Raw genomic sequence first — 24,111 nt, 5'->3', positions numbered from 1 at the left:
AAAATTTGGACTTGAATATCTTTAATATGCAAATTAGCGCTATCTTAAACCTGCAAGAATTAGTACAAAGTGCATGAAACGAGAAATTGTCATTTATCTGTCTGCAGCTGAGCTGTGCTTCTGTGTTTGAACAATAGCACCCCAGTGTGGTGAAGAGCAGCTGTATGATAACTGCTGGTTTGCTCATGGAGGGCAGTATCATAAAGCTGGTTTGGGTTTTACCCAGGTAAATTCACGTTTAGTTTGGGTATACTGTTAGAGGGAAAATATTTTGCTTTATTTTATTCATTTGTTTTGTATATCTGCATTTATTTAATACAATTCAAAACACATTCATATCATTATTATATCAAGCTTTTTCCTGCATAGATAAATTGGAGGCGGCCGCCTTCTTCAAATGTCAGACTCTCTCTAAATATTGTCGGGTGTCTTCACAAGAAATGCTGCGTGCGTTTAACAGACTGTCATTTGTAACTGCAGTTGCGGCATTACGCCACAGTAGTGGCGCTGTTTCCTTTTCAGCACACTGAGGCGCTAAAAAGAGTTGCAGAACAAGAGCTTGTGTGTGTTTTAAGGCTATTCGTTTTGCATCCAAGCACGTTTCATTTCTTGAAATGTATTAAATTAACATGACGTACATTATTGTAATGTCTTAAGCTGTGCAGTTAGATCGTTGAATCTAACGAGTACACCGCGAGTTCGCCTGTATGAACGCACATAGCGTTCAGAACGACTCCCACACGAATGACTCATTTGAACCGATTCATTTAAACTATTGCACGTTTCAGTCACTAGCTAATATAATGCTGCGTACCAAGTCGCCTATCCTAAATAGTATGCGAAAATAGAATAAGTATGTACCAAATCATAGGCTGAATCCGAAATCGCATACTTCCCTACTATATAGTAGGCGAACGAAAAGTATGTCCGAAACTTATTGCGCAATAGCTCATGCACTATTCCACGCCATGTTGTAGTATGAATAGTGTGAGTAGTGATTTCTCATTGAAAATCCTCAAAAAATAAGTGCACTGTAAGTGATGATGCACTTTTTCGACCTAAATTATGAACTGTAGAGCCAACAATGCATTTCTTTGCGTTGCAGTCGCATTTGTTAAAGTGCTGGAGCGTAAAGTTAACCTGTAAGATGCTACATAGTAAAGGATATTTGTCATTTTGCATTAGTAGTGTTCATGAATTAAGCAAAATTTGAGTCGAATAAACAGCGAGTTAACACATGTGCAACTACCTCTACATTTTAATGCAGTATAATGCACAAATCACAGAGGTAACTTGAATCTTGTATGACTGTTACAGAGCACACTTGTTAAAAGCATGAAGCTGCGAGATGGAAGGAGGATATGGTGTTCAACACCTGTAGATACAGGATAATTTGTTACAGCAATAAATTAAAAACAGACCTTGATTTATGTGATGTTTACTTGTATATGCATTAATAATGATTAAAGTCATTTATTTTCTTACATCAAATTTAAGATTTCTTACGTATTTTTTATTCATGTATATTCTATAGTTTTCTGTAAATAAAACATATTTCATTACTTCATGCATTAAAGCTGCAGTATGTAACCTTGGTATTTGACCACAAGAGGGCGCATTTCCAACAATAACAAAGGCGAAGCTTGATGACGCTATGAAGCAGGTGACGATGGGAGATGTCGTTTTAAATGCGTTTTCGCCATAGCGATGTATCTAAATTGGATAAACGAATCATGATCACGGATGAGGTAATTTATTTGTTTTTGTATTACCTGTATATCTGATCGTATTATTTTATGTCATCATAATTAATGAACTGCAAGGAACGTGAAATGTTATGCTATATTATCCCGTTACAACTTACAGCTATTTGTTAAATGATTTGTTGGGTTAATGTTGTGCAGTGTTACGTGTTTATGGTTAATGCCGTGTTGTTTAACGTGCTCAAACCAATCGTTCTAAAATAAATAATTGATTTGCTTACCTGTCTATCAATACACTCGCGAGAGCAGAGTCTCTGTCAAGTCCAAGATTGTCGCGCAGCTCTCTCCATCTCGAAAACGCCTGGCCGATATTTATCCTGGTTTTATTCCTCCGTTTGTCACACAGTCTGAGTGTATCCTAATATTGACGCTTCCGTTTTACTGGCACTTCAATACTCGCCAAAGAGTAATCGTAATCCATAACAACCACTTCCGCATTTGACCATGTGATATTCTGGTCTACACCGGAACAAAGTATAGAGCGGACATTGCGTCACTGAGAGGCGACATTTCTTTTCCGGGACGGCCAGTTATTTAAAATCGAAATTTCTCTGAAATAAAAAATCTTTAGAGACTTTTGAAATATTGTAAGTACACAACTGGAGGAAATATATCACACTGTGCAAGTTATTTTCTGAAATTTTATTACAAAATTATTACATACTGGAGCTTTAAATCATTGCTTCATTGAAAACGTATGCATTCATATTTTGTCTGTATTAATGCACAGATGGAATTTGGTGGCCTACTTTAACACAATATATCGTTTTCTGGGAAAAAAAAGTAAGTATTGGTCAGCACTTATCAATAATATTGTGCACAAGTGTAGGTGTGGGCTAGCAATGAACTTCTAGGGTACACTTAATTTATAAGCAATAATACTTATATTCCTTGACAATAAAATCAGCAGTGCTCTCCTCACATGTTGCAATTGCTGGGAAAACTCGTGTAAGGTAAGTTAGCATTACTGATGTTAATTCACCTGCCTCTAATAACTTAAATTGTTGCGCTTGTTATTACTTCGCGTGGTTAATCTCTGGCCCATGTACACTCCAGTACAGTAGGTGGCGGATGTGCACCACAAACGTAATTTGCTCCCCGCCATTAAAAAGGAAAAGAAGATCATCAATATGGCGGACAACGGCCGATCGAGTTCATACAGTACTTAACCCATTCCGTTCCCAACTTCTTTATCTTATCAAAAATGAAAAGATATACAATTCTAGTTCTTCTAAAATCTTACTGTTGGGGGCATTTCTATTATGGATAAAAGATTTTCCAACCTTTACATCAGAAGAATAATAACTAAAGATACATTTGTTTCTCCCTAATGCTTTGGTGAAATTGAAACATGATTATTCTTCCCTCTCTTTTCATAATATGTGGTCGGATATCAATAAATACGTAATCCCGAATAAAGTCAAAGAAACTCACTTTAAAATAATATACAGATATTATCCTTGTAATGACTTGTAATTAAAATTATTATTCTGCTCGGAAAATACCATATACATAAAGCAAAGTGTTTGTCAATTGTACCAAATGGTAGATTGTTTTCCACAGATATATAGATTCTTTATGATTCTTTAATATTATTACGAAAAAATAGCAAAGCTGTTATGACAACTCGGCTATTTCATAAAATTCTTAATGTTTTAGATGTATAACTGATGTGGGATTTTTGGGGTTATTTTCATTAAGCAATTTTGTAGTATTACATTTTGTAATTTACCCTATTGATTATATAAAAACATTCAGGGAAAACAGTATGTAGGTCCTACTTACTGAAATTGAGAACATACTCATTATGCGATTTTGGAATGAGTATTCTCAAAGCACCCTGATGGTCTACTGTTTCCGGTGAAAATTCGAAGTGTGAATCCAAGGGCACTTGACAGCTAATATAACCCAAAATTCACCACGAAAGGGCGGAGTTTAGTGACTCTACACTGCATTAATCAAATTAAATAAAATATTCTTCGCTTAATTAATGAATGTAAGCATGCAGTAAACCATATATCCAAAATAATAAATGAATTAATACTTAAATGCAAGGAATAGCTGTATTTTCATATTTGTGACAGTTAAAGCCACAATATATAAGAATTTTGTTATGAAATATCCAAACATAACATGCACAGTGTGATATGTTTCATGCAGAGTAACTCAAAACACTGTACAACTCAGTGTTTGTCACCTCGCATCGTGAGATAGGCCGCCGGAGTGCCACATTTAAGCTCAAAGCACTTTGATGTAATATTTATTCATATTCTTCAATGAAATTTAAGTGCATTTGATTTAAATAGAGTAGAGATTAATATTGCAGAGCCATAGCTGTATAACTGGGTTAAAAAGCCTTTAAAATAACTTGTTATCAATTAGCATATATACCCTTAAAGCCTTTTTATTTCTATTCATTTTGCATTTGCAACAGTAATGGTAGAGAAACTATGGTAATGTGGTGTTTAATGTATTCAATAATTTTAGAGTCATTTACGAATCCATCTGGCACCAGAGCCTTTTGCTTTAATGTTCTCCTCTGACACAGATTAGTGTTTTATATTGAGGTTAACATACGCCCAAAGCTTCCTCTGGACTGTTGGTTTATTCTGGAAACCGTTGACGACAAATTCATTCACAGCATTTGAGATTCATGTTCATTTATTTCTCCTTTATTTAGAGTTCCTTTATGTTACAAATGTGAACAATATTATTTAGTCACATACAAACACTATAGGAGCACTCCACACAAACCACTGTGTCAACCAAATAAAAAAAGTCTAATATAAATAATGCTCTTCTAATATGTTCTAATAAACTGTTGATTCATATCCAACATTTCCCAATGACTGAACCCTGCCATTCACAGGTAACTATCTCGATTCTCTCCAAAATTTGTTTCGAACTCTTCCACCGAATCTTCTGATGTGCTTCTTGTGCTTCTCAGGAATAAAGTATGGCCGTGTTTCCAAACTAGTTTTTTTTAAGGTTTGACTGATACATCAAACCCTGAAGGCACCTCACTCGGGCCTAAAAATACATGCAACTTCGGAGAAACATCTATTTTGAGATTCTCCAATAAAACGTGTTTGGTTTTAGCTCAGGGCTTTATCTCTCGGTGAGCGATCGCTTCTTTCATGTATTATTCCGGATCTGGCAGCTCTTATGAAAGCACAATTAGATTTTTGACGAACTACTGCAGGTGTTCCAATCCCAAGAGCAATCTATTCAGTGCAATGAGCTTTAATGGTGTTGAAGGAAGCACTGAAGGAAACTTAAACAAAATGAGGATTTGTTTTGTTTGTTGTTGACAGACAAACCCTTACAATGAAACCGATGACTGTACCCAAGAGTTGATAAGAAAGATAACTTTAGCACCATTTTAAGTTGAGTGCATACACCGTTGTAGTTGTGTGATGCGTTTGTTGTAAATTGCATGGAAACAAATTAATATTGCCGCAAGGATCTTATTCAGATTCAAAATAATAATTTATGTACCTAACAATGGCTTTTTCTTTCAGTATTTTCAGATTATTACCTGTTATTTCATGTCATATCATTACAGTTATTCTCAGAATTATTTTAGAATTCTTAAAATTATCAATCTGGCTAAATAATAATAATAAAAACATGCGCTTGACATAGAACATAAAATGTAGCTGCCCAATTGGCTTTCAGGTAAGCCCTTAAAGGAATACACCTACCAAAAAGGAAAATTCTGTCATGATATAAACACCCTCAAATGGTTCCAAACCTATACATTTCTTTGTTCTGATGAACACAAATAAGCATATTCTAAAAATGTTAGCCATTGACATTCTGGGACATTATTGTATTATTTCTATTGAAAACAAAATGAGATATTTTGAAGAGCTTTGGAAAGCAAACAGCTCTAGGGTACATTTGACTACCATTTAAAATTTTCCCTACTATGTCAGCTGCTAACATTTTCCCAAATATCTTTCTTTGTGTTCAACAGAACGAAGAAATGTATAGAGGTTTGCAACAACGTAGGCAGGGGGGGTTAATTCATGACATCATTATTATTTTTGGGTGGAGTACCCCTTAAATGCCCTGTTCACTCCTAGAACTGGGATTTAGGGAGGTTAGGGGTGTTTGCATCAAACATCTTTTACAAACTTGTGTTTTAATCGACATCATTGAGACACATTTTCCCTATTGATAATCGATGCGTGTGTGTACATCACAAACATTAGTATGCAAGCAACCTTAACGTTCTATTATTACACATCCTGTCTCCTCCATCCCCCTTTCAAGAGCAGCCAATTTTTTACCCCTTTAAAACCAAAATGCATGTCAAATAAAAAAGTTACTAAATTAAACATTGCCTCAGAAATCCCCATTTACTAGCTAGTCTGAGAGCCTCTGGCTGAGTGCACGGATGATAGCTTTCAACAACAACGCAGCCCTGCTGTCCTTATCATAAATGCAGATTCAAACTATAGTAGAGCACCGGATAGGTGCTAGTCAGTGGATAACCAGATAAGTTGCTTGTGGGTGTAAACTTGCAAAGTGAGGACAGAGGTTTCTCTGCGTTTCTGGCCCAGAGGGCCGTTTCCCAGTTTGCAGCTCAGTGGAAGAAGAGGGCGGGGCATTTGAACCAATCAATCAACCGCTGCTCACGTTGGTTATATATCCCCAGGCATGCTCCTCCCACCCTTCGGTTCCCGCCAGCCCCCGAGTTTCGTCACTTTTCCATAAGTGAGAGCTGTATGATACGTTGCAGTTCCTCTTCCTCTTGTCTTTGTCGAAGCTCCGCCTCTTCCTGTTCGCGGGCGGACAGCTCCATGGCAAATCGCAGCTGCTCGTTGTAGCTGCGTGGTGGCTTATTGGTCGGTGTGCCGCGAGGGCACTCTGCGGAACTGGGTTTGTGCTGTGGGGTTCTGGGAAATAGAAAAGAAGAGTGTTGTGACGGAGACTTCTGTTAACTGAAGGTTTTCTTTTCAACAACACATAAAGCGTTATTTGTATAAACAAATATGGTAGAAATTTGACAGCATTTGTGCCGTAATTAAATTAAATGACACTTTGAACATTTTAAAGTATTCAAAAACGTATTATAAATGAAATACATGTCTAAAGCTGAAACCTTAAAGATAAATGACACAAGAGTCTGTTTCTCATTCAACACAGCTGCTGCAAGCAAGGCAACTCAGCTCCAGGACGAGCAAACAGAGGTGAGGAGAAAGAGCTGTAAACCTCAGTGAATATCTATGAGCTTCACACTGTACTGTATTGACTGTAGGGCCCGTGTCAATATCTCCAGTTAATGTGATGGGTGTGTGATTCTGTCGCTGTCTGTTGTGGGTGAGATGTGTCAACAGGAGACAGTAGAAGGGAAATACTGACTGCAGACCTTTCGAGGCGGCTCGGGTCACTCGACAGATTGTGTGTTCCTGGTTTACTGTTGGTCAAAGCCTCCCAGATGGTCACCTGTGAGAATGGAGATGAATCAGGTGTGTGAGACGGTTTTAAACCATCAGGTGTCCGGACTGGATGAGACACGATAAATCCTAACTCTAATCCTAACATAATATGTGACCCTGGATGACAAAACCAGTCCTCTAAGTAGCGCGTGGACATTTTTAGTAAAAGCCAAAAATACATTGTATGGGTCAAAATTATCGATTTTTCTTTTATTCTAAAAATCAACAGGATATTAAGTAAAGATCATGTTCCATGAAGATATTTAGTAAATTTCCAACCTTAAATATATAAAAACTTTATTTTTGTGAGTGGATGGCTTGCAACAGCGCCAATGATTAATAACTTAAAAGGCAATTTTCTAAATATTTCGATTTTTTCGCACTCTCAGATTTCTGAGTTTTAAACGGTTGTATCTCTGTCAGATATTGTCATATCCTAACAACTCATACATCAATAGAAAGCTTTATTCTTTCAGATTATGTAAAAAAACTCAATTTCGAAAAATTGACCCATAAAACTGGTTTAGTTGTTCAGGGTCACATATGAGATAAAGAAGCTACATTTATGACACCTTTGTTTTCTATTGTGAGTTGTGATGCAAATGACAGATTGAGTTTTCAGTCCTTTTCCATTCAAGCAGACAGGAGCTCTACTTATTTGACTATTACACAGAACATAGCCTCCAGGGGACGTTGCCAAGATGACCGCAGAGTTAACTCTATTTATGTCAAATCACACTGTAAATCCCCAATCACGGTGAACTCTTACTGGTAAAAAAAACGTTCAAATATGTATATTATAGTACAATACATAACTTTAGCCTCTCTATCGCCCCCTCTGAACAACAGTCTCACGGCAACTTGTGACATACGTGAAAAAAATCAGAATCTATTGATTTTTCCACTTTTTTCATGACCGTCAGCACAACCTTTTTTGTGTCGCCCAACATGACTTTCAATATATCGTTTGTATATATAGGGATCTATATTTTGCTAAAATGCACACATTTTACGAGGTGGCAAAGCAATGATAAAGACCCACCCGGCCTGCACCTAACCCCAATGTTACATGCCTCAAGTCAAATCATACTACAAAATATAAAAACTAATATTATACGGTCACCTTGTAAATAAGTACGAATTCATGTCAGATTGTGTTGAAAATATGAAAGATATGAAAGATACTTCCTATTGAAATACATTAGATTGAATGTCGTTCTGAGTGAAACGAGAAAATGGGAAATTTGTTCAGAATTTTAGTATGCTCTAAAATAGCTTTAATGGTACTCTACATCCTCCCTTTATTAAGTATATGGTGATTAATGAATATGCAAATTGCTCTCCGTCTCCACTCAAACACACCAGCTCGGACCACCTTATCCCCTCCACTGTGTGACGTAAAAAATGGGTGGCGTTTTTGAGACTGACAAACTGCAATATTTATCAATGATTTTCATCTAAAACAAAAAAATTCACCACACAAGGTCTTAAACTGACATCTGTCAACTCAAGTGTTTCCCGCAATAAAATGTACCCAACAGCTCAACCTATAAATCATTATTATAGATAACTGTTGTTAATCTGAGGTAGGTAGATTTTTTTATTTACGTCCTCAGTAACTTATTTTTGTTTATTTTTTACAAAAAACTTACAATTTTTTGCTTTAAACCTCAACTTTTTTCTGACTGCCTGTGATCTTGTCACTTAGCTTAGCATTTTCCCCTCATGAAGGACGGAAATGTTACTTGATACATTGCACCTGACGTGTGATCGGACACAGTGTTCATGTAACATATATTTCTGGAGTATGTTGACATGCCCATCTGTTAACGTGCGGAAGCTTGTGTGCACATGTCAGACCTGGTCAAACTCTGATCCAGCTTCTATCAGACTTTGCTGGATGGCGTACTGCAGCAGGTCATCTTCTTCCTCTCTTATGTTCTGCTCTGGTTTCCTCCTAACATGCTGTATCCCCGCGGAGCTTCAAACACACATGCTGGAATCTCCCCTCCACGACATGAATCTAAAGCATGAACCGCACACAAAGCGAATGATGCCTGGTGCACTTGTGCAGATTTATGGACTCAAAGATATCGACAAACAGATTAAAAAGGTTACGTCGGTATTTTAGGCAGTAAAATCGGGTAAGCAATCATTAAACATTTATTCAATGAATTGGTCCCTCGCCATTAAAAATAGCAAGTGCTTTGCCTCAACGTGCATTACTTTGTAACACTGAGTATTTCTATTTGTTGTTATCTTAAATGCTATGTTATGATCACATTTGTAAAAGTAGGGTTCTTACTTGTGGAACTGGAGCTGGACACGCTGGAGGAATCGCTGCCTGGAGATGGTGTCTCAGTCCTGGGACTCTCCTTCTGTCCGTCCCCCTCACCATCCACCCGGGGCAATCCACCATCCTCACAGCCGTTCAGGTTCCCGAAGGTGATGCGTGCATTCAGGATGTGATAAATGGGAATTTCTGTGTAAATAAATGTTAGTGGTGCATTAGCTTGAAATAACAAGCGTGTTTTAACATGTGGACAAATTTGCTAAAAATTGGAAGTAAAAATTTAATGTAACATTTACTTTTAAAGGTCCAGTCAGTGAAATCTAGTGGCAAGGTTGCGTATTGCACCAAGTGCACACTCCACCCCTCCCATTCGAAACACTACGACGGCTGACAGAACATGGCGGATTATATGCAAGGGGACCCGCGGTGTATCTAGACGTTTTATTGTAAGGTAATAAAAACATAACGCTTCATTGTGTAAGCTCTTTATGCACCTCTGAAGACATAGTTATATATTTTATATTGTTTATAGGATAAATTTATTATTTATATAAATTATAGGAATTTGGTTTAAAGCATTTTTTTTAAATAATATATGTATTTAAAGAGGTATATTTAGAGGCTAATGTAATATTTATTTTTATTAATGTAATAGATAAAAAATGACGTTTTATTTATAGTTTCTGCAAAGACAGAAACTTGTCTTTCATATGTAGACTTTTCTGAAATGTATGTTTCTGTATTGTTAACCACTTTGAGACGGGACTACCTAAGTATTCAATCATCTAACAGTCATTTCTCTCTCCATTCTCTCTCTCTCTCTCTCTCTCTCTCTCTCTCTCACCTATCTTGACAGGGAATCCCGGGGGCAGGCGTAAGGTGATAAAGTCCCGAAGCTTAGCAAACAAGGCGTTGGAGATGGCCATGAGGTCAATGATAGGAGCAACCTGCTCCGCCAGAGATAGAGGGTGCGATTCACACAACCAGAGCTTAGCTTTGAATCTACGTGAACACACACAAACAATACATTTATTTGATTAAAAAATATCCCATAGAGCTACATTAAAAAAGAAACCAGTAAACTACCACCCAGATCATCTTATCAACTGCATACCAACACCCTGGCGACAACTCACAACAGGTTCACACATGTAAACATAGAGCTATATATTGTGTTAAAATAGTTTGTGAACCCCACAAAAAAAGCAATGGTTTTAGAGCACAACCTTTGTGTTTTGGTGGTGAGATGACAGGGCTGGCCGATGTCTCTCGGACTGTGACTCAGACTGGGATTAAAGTATTCCTCAGCTGTCAAGGCCGAAGGGTTCGTATCAGGGCACGATATCTGAGTCACCATAGTGTTCTGTAAAACACACAAACAAACACATGTTGAGGATACGGAAATATCATTGTGCTGTAAAGATATCTAAAAGCTTCTTTTCTCACAATCAAATTCTTAATGGTGAAAACAGGTTCACTCACGCCATTGTTTGGCCCCACGTGCTGTTCAGCGATACCCAGGAATGACTGCAGAGGTGTCTTACCGCCTAATTCAAAAACACAACACACAGCGGGTCACAGCACAGCAGAGTCGCAGAAAACCAAAGATCTGTATTACATCAGCACAACGGCAGGAAGACAGACACTGTTTGTTCGGGAATAATGTGAGTGGGCAGAGAAATCATGAATCGTCATATTCATTATGAAATGCCTCACAGAGCACACATGTCATATGAAAAAAACATAAAATGTGATTTAATGGCTTGAAATTCAGTAAAATTATTCAATATAAATGTAAACATTTTTGATGTAAGAAACTGAACTTCAGTATTAAACGTACCTTTGGCTTTTGTTTTGTGCTGGTCGGTGAGATGGTCAGTACGTGTGCGCGTGATTAACTCTACATTAGAGGCACAATAAACCTGAAGCAAAGATATTGACAACAACAGGAAACAGTCATTAATTTGGGTATCTTAATTGTCTTTGTTCCATTCCTTTTCATTCAGGTCAATAGAACCATGCAAACGTTTGCAACTGTGTAACATAATGCAAAATTAAGGCATTGCTTGAATATTAATAGGGTCATGGAGACGTCGCTTGGTAACCTTCGGGGAGCAACCAGTCAAGTACCATAATAATATTCAAGAGCCAAACCTTCGAGCACGGTAGATACAGTTTGTGATTTTGCTAGCTGATAAGTGCACGCTTCTCCGTCTTAGCCAAAGATAACTATAAAGATAACAAAAATGTATATACTTACTTGTTTGTTGCTCATATTAAAGCTAGGGTATGCAATGTTCTATGTTTTACTGTTATATTATTTATATGTCGCAACATCATTTGCTCATCCTCTTCAAACCTGTATGACTTTTATATTCTTCAGAACAGAAAAGAAGAAAATTTGAAAAATGTTGGTATTCAAACAATTGCAATAGTCATTCACTTCTATTGTACTGACACAAAACCAATGCAAATCAACGGGTACTGCCTTTGTTCGGTTACCAACATTCTTCAAAATATCTTCTTTTGTTTTCTGGAGAAGAAAGACATACAGGTCATACAGGTTTGAAATGACAAGAGGGTGAATAAATAATGACAGAATCTTCATTTTTGAGTGAACTATCCCTTTAAATGGAGGGGGAATTAACTGTATCTTTACTTTGCGCTTGGCACTCTATGTTTACATTTTCTACTATGCATGGAAGCAGTTCTTCGTTTAACAATGATTAAATGATTTCATAAACTAATCTTATATCCTCACTCAGGCATTACCTTTGATTCGTACCCATTCACAGTCTCTGTTTTCTCACTCCGCCAGCTAAGAATCCCTGTTTTATTCCTGCAGACACAAAACAGGTACGATTACAAGGACGCCCATGTGTCGTGAAAACAGAGGTGAGTCCAATTTCACACATTTTATGATGAAACTTAGCCTGAAAGTGCTGGGTCACACTCATGACTTCGTTTCCCACGGTGTGATGAAGCCCCATTGAGGGGTCACAATGCCCTAGTTGGAGTTTTGCAAAACTTTCCATTGGCGACAATGACTTGCCAATGTTATTATGCCCTCACCTCTCAAAGGAGATGTTCTTGGTGTCTAGCTGCGTGGCCACCACGGGTGCAGATAGACGGGCCGCCACCTGTTCGTCGCTGGGCTGCGGCGCCCCCAGAAGGCTCAGAGCGTTAGTGCAGAGTCTGGAGGAAGGGGAGGCTGGAGAGGAAGAGGAGGACGACAGGCATGGCAGTGTCTCGCAAAACACCAGCTGTCTGTCATGATCCACTTCCATAACTGTTGCACTGGAGTCTGAGTGACAGGTGGAGAGAGAGACAGAATGGAGGGAAGCCAATAAGACACCGAGGGAAAGTGGGAGTGAGGTTAAAGACTTTTGAAAGAGCATTGAGTGAGAGGTGGCATCGAGAACTAAAGTGGAGATCAAACCCGGATCTGATTTAAATGCCATAGGCAAGAAACTGCACACGCAGGAACCTGCAGAAAGCTCTGCATATTTAGGTACAATGGGAGGCGTATTATTCACCAAAATATCCTCAACCACTCTCTTTTATTAAGTTATTTTAATATTTAAGATAATTTAATTTGATGCTTTGAGCTATAAAAAAGTGGGGTTTTGTCAGGTCTATTTAAAGGAACAGAAAACCAAAAATGAATTTCTTTTGACAACTATTATAATGTTTTTTGTTGATTTTGAACTGTGAAAGCCCCTAGTCCACATCCACTTTTATTTGATAAAGAGTAGCATAAACAATTTTCAAAACTTGACCTTTAGTGTTCAAAAAATAAATGTATTACATTGTATTTTGGTCTTGCTTTCCAGTACAACATATAAAGAACAAAAATTAAGATACACTTAAAGCGAAAAGATGTCTTTTATAGTCTTGTGAGTTCATTAAAGATTAGGTGAGTTTATGCCCAAAAATAGAAAAATATCTACAAAATGGATAAGAAAAATAAACTTGAATTAAGTTTGACCTATTTATAAAGTACTTAATATAATGTTATTTTTCTTACCCCAATAGCAGATATTTTTTTAAGCATAAAATCCTGATTTTGTCTGGCCGTCACACACACCTTGACCCTTAAATATGAAACTGCGATTGCCTCTTTGCCAGGTCATTTGTTCAAATCCCATAAGTGTCGTGTCCACCCGCAGGCACTGACCACTCTTCCATACACGGTATGTGTCACTCGGACAGATACGAGACACTAGTGGAACTAAAAGAGAGAAAGACTTCAATAATGGTCATTACAAAGAGGGACTTAAGTGAGGAATTGGAAAAGGGAAGTGGCTGTCCAAACATACCATGAACTCTAATTTACACATGTTTACAGCACTTCCAACCTACCCCAGCTTGTAAACTCCCATTTCATCTCCACATAAAAATCCTGTGTCTGAAAGACAGAGAGGGTGAGAGAGAAGAGGTTAGAGTTAATGTGAGCATACAGTGGGAGGTCGAGAGAGAAGGATCACGCTGCAGGGAAAGGCATGAATAATAAAACTCCCCGAGAGATGAGGACCGTGGAGAAACAGGGAGATTGGACATCCATCATAAACATAAGGAAGAGGGTCAAAAGTTCACCTGAGGTTGTGGAAAGCAAGCAGAGAAAGAAACACAGAGGTCTGGCTAAAAAAAGAGCGCTCTTGGCCTATAAGTGTGAGTTATAGTGTGAACATCTTGTTTGTGTTTCTGTATACATGTGTCTATTGGAATGAAGGGCTCAGGTGTGGCGGCAGCAGGTGATTGTTAAGATCCTGTTTGTTAAGCTGGTGGGTGAGCTCATGGTTTGTTGCTTCGTCATTAAACCGCTAATTATTAAGCCACATCTGGGGCTGACCTGTCGGAGTCTCTCCAGCAGCCGGGGGATCCCTGCCAGTCGCTTAGTGGTGCGCTGGTAGTCACGGTAACCCAGCGCCAGGCGAATCAGTTCGGGGTCACGTGTGCTGATGGCTTCCTGTAACACTGATAGATGTAAAGTTTAAGGGAAAGATTAAACGCGATCCCGGAATGTGAGATATGATATTTTCTCACAGTAGTACCTGTCCATCCATTTCTGTTTTCTTTGCAGACATCAGCGCCATGTTGGAGTAACAGACGGGCACAGTCCAGGTGGCCTAGCGTCAAAGCCAGGTGCAAAGGAGTCCGACCCCGTGGGTCTAATACTTCTAAATCCACCTGTTGGATTAAAGAGATTTCACATGATGCTAAACAAATATCGTCAAATATTCCCGTTTAAATCTAATTCATTTTCTACTCAAATCATTTCATGTATGCCTTTTTCTCAATTAGAGCAATGTTCGACGAAAAATATAAATTCTGTTTTCATTTATTTACTCTCATGTTTTTCGAAGCCTGTATTTAATGCTTTCTTCAGTTGAAAACTCATGAAGATATTTTGAGAAAGGTGTGTCCATACAATGAAAGTCAATAGGAGGCGGTGTCATTTTGGTACCGACATTCTTCAAAATATCTTCTTTTGTGTTCTGCAGAAAAAAGAAAATCACACAGGTTTGGAATGAAATAACATCCCAAATCCCACTTCACATAACTGTTTATTAATCATTAAAAATGTTGCGTCACAGCGCATAGCGCAAATGACTTGTTTCTTGAAAGTGTATGGTTGGTAAACCATATCTGCGAAATGCAGTGTATTGTGCACAATATGAGTATTATTGTTATTTAACATTTTAGCCAACGTTGTAGCTCACACACTGTATTTCACATGCAGACCAGAAAATGGAAAAAGGAAGAGAAAAATGGAGACGCACAGAACTACAGAATATTTGAGAAAACTGTTTTATTCTCACTTCAGATTTAACACGCTTGAGAAAGCTCTCAGGAGAGAACTAAAACTGCATCATTTCGCCTGTTTGCAACATAAAAAGAAAAGCAGGTATATGGGTAAAAAGGCCGAAGTAAAAGACTTCGATGGAAAAGAGAAGTGACAGGTGATAATTAAGGCATCGCACCAGAACATGACACAGAGCGCTTTCACACGCCGCCCAACAGCCACTGTGAGAAATACTTCCACATTCAAACTGATAACCAATAAGCACTCTGCAATTCCCCACATTTGAGAAACAGCACTGTGGCGTTCTCATCCAATATCTCCGTCTTTCCATCACAGACAATGTGACTACAGTCACAAAAACAACCGATTGCGAATATCCTACAGAACAATATTTTATAGGAATCATCTCTTAGCTGTTCTTCAAATACAAACATGCATTTTAGTAAATCTGCTTGTGTTTATAAAAGCAGCATGAGCCATTAAACATTATTTGATGAGATGGCTGCCTATGCTCGTGTCCATATTTATAAGCAAGCCCTACATAAACAAGGTCAGGGCAGATGGTGCGTGATGTATGTAGAGCAGGAATGAGAGTTAGGACAGCTTTATTTAGCGATATCTTAGTTTGATGTTTTTAACTTATCGCTTGGGGATGGGCACATGGTAATGGAAACATATTACCCGAGGGTTTCATGTGTGTTGTGAGATCTGCTTTGTAGTGCGCCATTTTTCCACGACTATTGCATTATGCATGACGATAACTGTTGCTAATAAACAAACCCTTCGCACTAGTGCCACAGATTCTTGTTGGAGATAAAATCGGTAAATAAATCCTATAAACATTTCTTTGAGGAACTACAGGACCGGAATTTCAAAGATTTGAGTGTGTTCAATTGACGTAGCCTGTTAACTGTCATCCGTTCCGTATACGGGACACCTACGTTTTCGTCAATATTGTGCATATAATTTTTTTATCGAATCATGACAAACTATATATCATTGGAAAGGTCTAAGACTCTAGAATACTGATTTCTTTGGTGTTTTTTTATAATTTATGTAGGTAGAGTAATTGGTTCTTTTTATAAAGATTGTCCTTAGATTTTTTGTTATCCTTTTGAGACCCGTATTTTTTTTGTAAGAAAAACATTAACTTTTTTATTTATTTTTTACAATAAACCTAACAACATAGCTTTAATTTGTGTGTGTGTGTTTTCATTTTAGCAATAATCAGCTACTTTTCTTTTTTCAAACGAGACCAACCGTAAGTCTGTTTTCCAAAGAATCCTTGAGTTACCGCCATTTTAGTTCCAACATGTGTTTTCATGTGTAGGCTCAAAAAGGTTTTAAGGAACCACTCCATGATCTCCAGAAAAGACTTTCACATGAGCTTCACTCACATTTCTTCTGAAAATAAAAATCTCTAGTTCAGTCATATTGCACATTGTTTAGTGTGCTATATGTATGATACAACAAAATACGGCGCAGTCATCATGTTGTTGTTGTTTCAAGCTCGTCCCTGTTTAGAGTACTGTATATATGTGTGCGTATGTCCCACAGCTTTGTAATTAGCCGGCCCCTTCTGTAACATCACAACGACACTCGCCGGCAACAACTGAGGCACCGGCAGCCCCTGAGGGCCTCTGTCTAGAAAAACACCCGGCTGCTCCCTAGGGTAAAATGAGACAGCTGAGGTTTCACGAAGAAAAGGGTGTGGATGGGGTGGAGGTGTCGGGGGAGGGGTTGCTATGGTATCCCCGGGATGAGGAGAATGGAGAGGGGATGCTGGATGGGGACGTACATTGATGGAGGGTAAACAAGAGTAGTGAATGATGGCTGTCCTGTCAGTCCTGGGGGGTCTCAGATCAGCCCTCAGGCTAACACTAGAGAGATCAAGCCCACTCAGATAACTGACAAAGAGAAAGAGAGAGAGCAGGAAAACTGTCAGGAGGTGTACGTGCTTTAGCCGGTAAAGGAGTGAGTGATTGAGGGATAAGAGAATTGCGAAACCTGGTAGTACTATGACAGATTAGCGGGCATGAGATGGGTGGACAGTGATTTGGGGAACATAAGCTGTTACAGACTGGCCTTGAGAACTGAAATGCTGCTTCATATACCCCTTTGGAACATTCTAGGTTATGCACATTAACACACAGACAATCATTTCTCTAAGCACACACGCTAAAAATACAGAACTTGCTGAATAATTACGTATTGCCTAAAAGGCCATTCCTGGTATAACCATTCTTTGCTACTTACAAAAAAGTAAAAATCAAGCTATCTCTGATTATTTTGAGATAAGCAATGTGCATTAAGATAATAATATAATAGAACTGGACACTATCTTGCTGCTTAAAAAATACAAACAGTAAATGGATATGAAATATTGATTTGCCGGTAATTATTTCATTCGCTTACTTGTAGATACCATGATGAGCACAACTACACTGTCAGAAAAAATGGACCCAAGTTTTTACTGGGGAGGTCAAAAAGTACACATTTGCACCTAAAGAGTGTATATTTGTACCTCAAAGGTACATATTGGTACCAAATATACAGAGTATATCTGCTGCTTTATCTGTTCCTAATAGGTTCTTTTTTAAAGGGTGCCATCCCGGTGACAGCTTGGGACCATTCAAGCCTTTTTATACATAAAACATATATCATTCAGAAACATCATACTATCATTATTCAAAATTATCTGATCACAGAATGTGACGATCGACCAATAAGAATCAAGTGTTTCAGAAATATGTGTAATATTGTTAATAATTCTACCTGTATCGCCTACACATTACAGCTAGCTTCTTCTAAATGACCAGCATTTGTCTAACCCTCCTACACTGCATCTCATCCAGTTACAAAGTAACATGACAACATGCAGGCAATTTATCTGACACACTCACTCACATTGACTAATTTTGCCTCATCATATCAAGATTGATTACATAATCCCATGGTCTTCCCCACATTGTTGTGTTACTTGCACATGCTCATCCATTCTGTCTCTCCCTCTCTCTCTCTCTCTCTCTCTCTCTCTCTCTCAGTATTGTGCCTGCTGGAGACTGCATTATTGATAGTCATCTCTGGCTGGTGCATCTGCTCCTGCACTCTCCCTGCCTTGGCTAATCTCCTTTGGCAGCTACTTAAACTAGCATCAATCTTTCATTGGAAGTCCAAACTGTGCATGTGGGAGGCAGGTAAAAGAAAATCATATGTGTGTGTGGAGTGAGGGGGATGCATATCGCAGCATCCCGGGGATTGTATGTGTTACGTGTGCTTTTTAATTTCAATTGTAAAGCAGCTTGGCAACAATGCAAAAATTATATGTAAAGCGCTACATAAATAATTTGAATGTACTTAAAAAGGGTTCTGTGTGTGTGCGTGCGTGTGCATAAACTAACATGTATCTTTAAATAAACGCACAAATACACATCATCCATTTATATTGAGAACATTCAGTACACATATACATATATTTAAACATTTGTTTTTAATATAAATGGATCATGGGTGTCCATTAATTTGAAAGAAAAAAACAGGCTACAAAGGCTCTTAAACACTATGATGTACCCGAAGAATTAAATGAATTGCAGAGACTAGGGGAGAACACAGGAGAGCAATGAAAAGTACTTTTCTTTAAATCAGTCTACAGGCAGAAAAATATGCTGTTATTGGAAGAAATATGGGCCTTTTCTGACTTTGCGCTGCTATTGTGTCGCAGAAGTCTGACAAACACCCACAGTGCCAATCGTATTCTTAAGATTGGCCTCCAGGGTTCAGCTATAAGGACTGAGTTTTCCACCTCTTAGTGTGGAAGGCAGAAACCAAGAGAGCTTGTTCTATGCGGACACCAAAATTCAGACTAAGAAATACTGTATTGACTAAGAAATATCAAAGTTATTAAATTTGCACTAAATGTAATAGTAAGTGTGTGACCATCTAATTAAAGGACGGTAGAAACATCAATACAGCGAGGATTCAGCTTTGTTGCTAAACCTAGTGAGATGCCACTCAAATAAACCTTCAACATTACAGAAATAGCTTACGTATGTGTAGATTTCCAATTCCACTATTTGTTACAAACATATTTTATATGGAGAACGTGTTTTTTTACACATATACTTGTGATGTAGGAATTAACCTCCACTGTATGTATCCACATACAGCTGCGGGAAAAAATTAAGAGACCATTCAAAATTTTCATTTAACCAGCTATGTATTGTGGCCATTGCCATTCCAGATTGACAGCATGACAACAAACTGAGATAAAAATCAAGATTTTCACATAAGTCACATAAAACCTAAACTCTTTTCCTACATAAATGTACAAATATTACAGTTGTATTGCTTATATAACTTGTTTTATTTTTGCAGTATTTGAGGTGTGAAAAAATACAGAACGTTTCCTGTTATTTTGACCTGTTTCTCCAGGTTTTTTTTCTGCATTTATATGCAAATAGAAACAATATTTTTATTTGAAATTTGGGAGAAATTTTGCTAGTAGTTCACAGAATGGTACAAAAAATGCTAATTTTACCTAAACACATACTGTACCTTTAAATAGTAAATTCAGAAAATAATTTTGAAATGGTCCCTACATTTTTCAAGGGCTGTGTATATACATTGATTTCTATGGGTGTCAGGAACGCACATTAAAAATGTCACCTCATGGCATCTTACCTTTTGGTAAGAGCTTAAATAAAAGAAATGCATTATTTTTACAAGACTAAATACCCCACCTTTTAGGCAGAGACTATTTGCACTAACTCCGCCCACCAAAATGTGATTGGAATAGAGAAAGTGTAAGAACTAATGCACTTCAAACAGCGACTCCAGTGGCGTAAATTGTAATGTCTGTATAGCTTTGCATGGTAGAACAGGATTTTTATCCACCTCTCGCTAAAAACGCTAGATCTATAAGTGCAAATTAACCTTATTTTAAAAACCCCAAATTGTTTAAGATGTAGCTTCATTCAGAGCCATTCCCGGATCTCATCCTGACCATGCTGATGATGACTTCTAAGTTCTTTTCACAGAACTGGTGGGTAGAGATTATAGGAAAAGGAAGCGAGCGAGGTCGGTCTTTCCATAATTAAAAGGAAAACTCTGGAATATAGCAGTGTTCTATAATGGTTTCCTTAGGATATTGCGTAACACTATTTTTGCATAGCCAAATAAGAATAGGGGAACATGTTTATTGGAAAAACAAACATTTATGTAAATCAGGGAGATGAGTGGTGCTGATGAATCAACACTTTGTAGTATTCCCCTGTATAGGCAAATGTAGCACTGTATTATCGCCTACGCTCAGGTTATTTTCAATGGATGAGGGTGTTTTTTTGTTATACTTGTATGTTTGCTCATGTACTTATGCATCATTTGATGGTGAATTCGAACCATAAGCTATAATGAAATCAGATATGATCCTCAAAGTCTCTTTTATTTTGTTATTTTCAATGGGTCGACCCACGGTGTCACTGCACACACAGACATGTCCTCAATCCTCAAGACTCTTTCCTTAATAGTTCACCAAAAATGAAAATTCTCTAATCGTTTACCGTCATTTGTATCATTCAAAGTGTGAAATGGTTATGGTTTTCTTTTTTTAAACAAAAATATGAACACACCCAGCCCTGACGATGGGGTGAGTGAGGATGGTGAGTAAATGAAGACAGAATTTAATTGGGTGAACTGTCACTTTAACCAAATGTCAGCACCCCCCTCCCCGCTGCCCATCCCCAATGACAACACTCTGCTTCAATTAGTGTTGGGTTACGGTGTAACAGAAGGGTGGGCCATTGAAGAATAGAGATAGTATATCAAACAGAAACTGAGCAGATGTGAGGGAAACAGAAAATGTGCTGATGGAGAGGCACGGGTAAAGCAACTGCAGCCCTGTTGATGCGTATTTGCTGAGGCACTGCTGAATTCCCAAATATAAAAATAAAAAAAATCGACATTCTGCTCAACAATTCCTCTGCCCTTTGGGCTCGCCGTTCTGTAGATACATCACCCGGCAATGCTCTTCTCCAGCTTCCTCATTCAATCCCCCTCTCTATCCATCCACTTTCTCAATTTTCTCACTCTTTCTCCTCTGCGCTGTCATCGGTCCACTTCCTCCCCGTGACTGTTTTATGGCACTGTCAAGGCAAACTGCAAATTGAGCCTCTTTCCCTCCACTAACTGCTTTTTCCCCGATGTCCCGAATTCATCTCTTTGCTATTCACGTCCTTAGATCTCCCTCCAGTTCCCCCACCCTTCTTTCTAAACTGACACCTAAAATCTATCCCATAATCCTGTTTGCTGGCGCAGCAACTTTTCCCCTTGTCAGGATGCTTCATTCATCCAATCTCACCAAAAGAAATGATCGTGACGGTATTGACCTCCGTCTTTGTGCCCCGTCCCGTCGCAAAGGAGCCTGATTTGACTTATCCAGCAACACCCCCCAGCGCAATCCTCAATGTCCATAATTTTGCACACCATGCCAAGTGTGGTTAGATTATGCTCTCATCGGACCGTAAATCATATAAACTTGGGAGTGCTTTGTATCGCAGTAGTCATCAACGGGGTTAGGGGCTGAATTATTACGGTTAGCCTGAGTCATAAAGTCCCGCAGGAGAACAAGATGGCTGATATTTGTATGAGTTACAGTTTAGGTTTTCGAAAGATAAAATCATTGAACGGCTCGATAATTAAAAGGGAAGACTTTGTTCAACATAATCCATAATGGTGTATTATAATACTGAAGAGTGACAATAGTGAAACTGAGCAAACAGGCTTTGATGGTGGATGTTTAATTCTGAACTTCTTAAATTAATTGTGCATAAACTTCCTCCAGTTACAATGAAACACTTTTAGATGCAGCTGTAGTTTATCATGTCTTGCTCATATTAATTGTGAAATGTTAATCTATCTTTATCTGAAATAAAAAAAATCTATTCTTTATTTATACCGTTTTATATGTTCTCATCTGTAATTATATCTGCAATGAATTCCACAATATGGGTATTTAAATGATTGCATGACAGACTATCATCACTTATCTGTGGATTATTTCAGATATTGCATTCATTCTTGACTGATCAGAAAGACAAACACACCCTCTTTTTACACACCATCTATCCACAGAAACTGAGTGGTGAACGTAGGTTGACTCTGCGTGCATTATTCACCCACACTGTGTCCGATACCCAGGTGTCCTGCAGTCCCTCTGTATTTTAAACAGGCTCTCAGAACGAAATAAAACTGAACTGCATCTTTGATACACCACTCACCCTATTAACCACCCGCAGTAAAATGACAGACGTGAAACATGAGTGGTTTAGAGAAACAGGGGGTTTGTCTGAAAACCTAGTGAGCTTCCTACTCAGTCTGCATTTCTTTTTTCCATCAGAGACGCGTAAACGTTTATAATGATGTCCAAAATACCAAGGTAGACATCTTTAAAGATTTAAGATACATCCAGGGTGGGATTTTCTTTTATACGCATATGACATTCCAATTAAATAAACTATACAATAAAGAATACACTTTTTGCCTTTGCATCATATATTACGACCCGCATTAAGAACAATAGTCGTGAGCGCACGGATTTGCAATACATGACAAACACCTTAATTTGAGCTTTACAATTTAATTCACATACATTCTGAATTGCACCATTTTAACGATCACTATCCCATTGTGGATCACACCTAGATCGGTTCCCACAGTCAACCCACGGCCCGCTCCTCTCATCATCCGCCCGCGAGACTGACACGCGGAACGGAACGCATCTTACCTGCTCGCGCGCCGAGAGCTCTTTCTCAAGCTGCCGGTGTTTGTTATGCCACACCAAATAATGGAGGTGGAAGCGACTCTTCTCCGGAGTTTTTCTGGCAGAAATCATCCTCGGTGCATAGTTCGCTCCTCACTCCCACGTTCCGTTTCTCCGCTTTTGTGCGATGTCACTTACTTTTGTAAAGGGCGCGTGCTATATTTTTGCCGCGACTATCGATAAAGGCATTTCTCTCCATCTTCTTAAGCAGCATTCCCTTTGCATTGGCGCTTGTTTAAGTGGTGAAATGCAATTTAAATCTAACGCATGTGTGTCAGTTCTCTCTCTACTGATGTCCTCTTTCCTCCTCCTCCTCTCTCTCTCTCTCTCTCTCTCTCTCTCATACACACACACTCACGTTTGGTAAGACAGGGCGCTCCCGACCATGAAGTCAACTCACTCACTCATACACACACACGCACACTTTAGACTGAACTTTAGTCTTAGAACAGTTATTTCTGTCATGCTTGCCGCTCACTACATGGAAGAGAGAATCTCATTCTGCCTTCAATGTGTGTTGATATTTCTTATTCTTGCACAAAATCAAACATTTTATTCCTCATCAGCCTTTATATAAAAACTGGCTTTACACGCAGAATAGAATCGAATAGAATAGCCCACGTTCTTATTTATTATCTGTTACAGTAACATAATGAAATATACTTTTTATGTAATATTATGCTGAAGTAATCTGAATAATAATATAATAATCATCAATTACAGTTCTATTAAATATGTATGTTTTGTAATTGCTTCTGGACTCTGTTCTATTTCTAAAATGTAAACTATATTCTATAATGTTTTATTATAATACTGTAGAACACTATATATTCTTTAATTCTCTACATAAAATTTTTTTGTCCCCATGAGGAAGACAGCTTTTAATACACGAAAAAATTGTAAATAGTTGAGACATAGAATACAGTTTATAGGATATATATAGGGTATGTCCCCATAATATCTAATATCTATGGTCCCCATAAAAC

The 24,111-nt window shown here is 38.2% G+C and overlaps 1 protein-coding gene and 2 long non-coding RNA genes across 4 annotated transcripts; 2 read left to right on the top strand and 1 right to left on the bottom strand.

Annotated features, from left to right (window-relative positions):
* The first annotated feature begins 2,493 nt into the window (after window positions 1–2,493).
* On the top strand, window positions 2,494–9,062 carry LOC130429267 (uncharacterized). Its single transcript, XR_008907566.1, has 3 exons — window positions 2,494–2,546; window positions 6,918–6,961; window positions 7,097–9,062. It is a non-coding gene; the product is annotated as an uncharacterized LOC130429267 (long non-coding RNA).
* On the bottom strand, window positions 4,420–23,349 carry ankrd13b (ankyrin repeat domain 13B). The gene is given in 16 exon segments (XM_056757728.1): window positions 4,420–6,667; window positions 7,141–7,217; window positions 9,071–9,156; window positions 9,159–9,233; window positions 9,516–9,692; window positions 10,348–10,505; window positions 10,730–10,866; window positions 10,986–11,050; window positions 11,344–11,425; window positions 12,276–12,342; window positions 12,576–12,807; window positions 13,591–13,734; window positions 13,866–13,911; window positions 14,356–14,480; window positions 14,558–14,693; window positions 23,090–23,349. Coding segments are annotated over 16 exon segments (1,911 nt in total). The 5' UTR covers window positions 23,198–23,349; the 3' UTR covers window positions 4,420–6,471.
* Window positions 10,691–15,664, top strand: LOC130429266 (uncharacterized). Of its 2 annotated transcripts, none has more exons than XR_008907565.1 (4): window positions 10,691–10,827; window positions 10,976–11,167; window positions 12,349–12,398; window positions 14,587–15,664. It is a non-coding gene; the product is annotated as an uncharacterized LOC130429266 (long non-coding RNA). The 2 variants fall into 2 exon arrangements; XR_008907564.1 differs by lacking the exon at window positions 14,587–15,664 and adding an exon at window positions 12,585–12,720.
* Window positions 23,350–24,111: the final 762 nt, after the last annotated feature.

This window comes from Triplophysa dalaica, chromosome 9, assembly GCF_015846415.1.
Source record: "Triplophysa dalaica isolate WHDGS20190420 chromosome 9, ASM1584641v1, whole genome shotgun sequence".
Lineage (NCBI taxonomy): Eukaryota > Metazoa > Chordata > Actinopteri > Cypriniformes > Nemacheilidae > Triplophysa > Triplophysa dalaica.
This window is presented reverse-complemented; position numbering and strand designations above follow the sequence as displayed.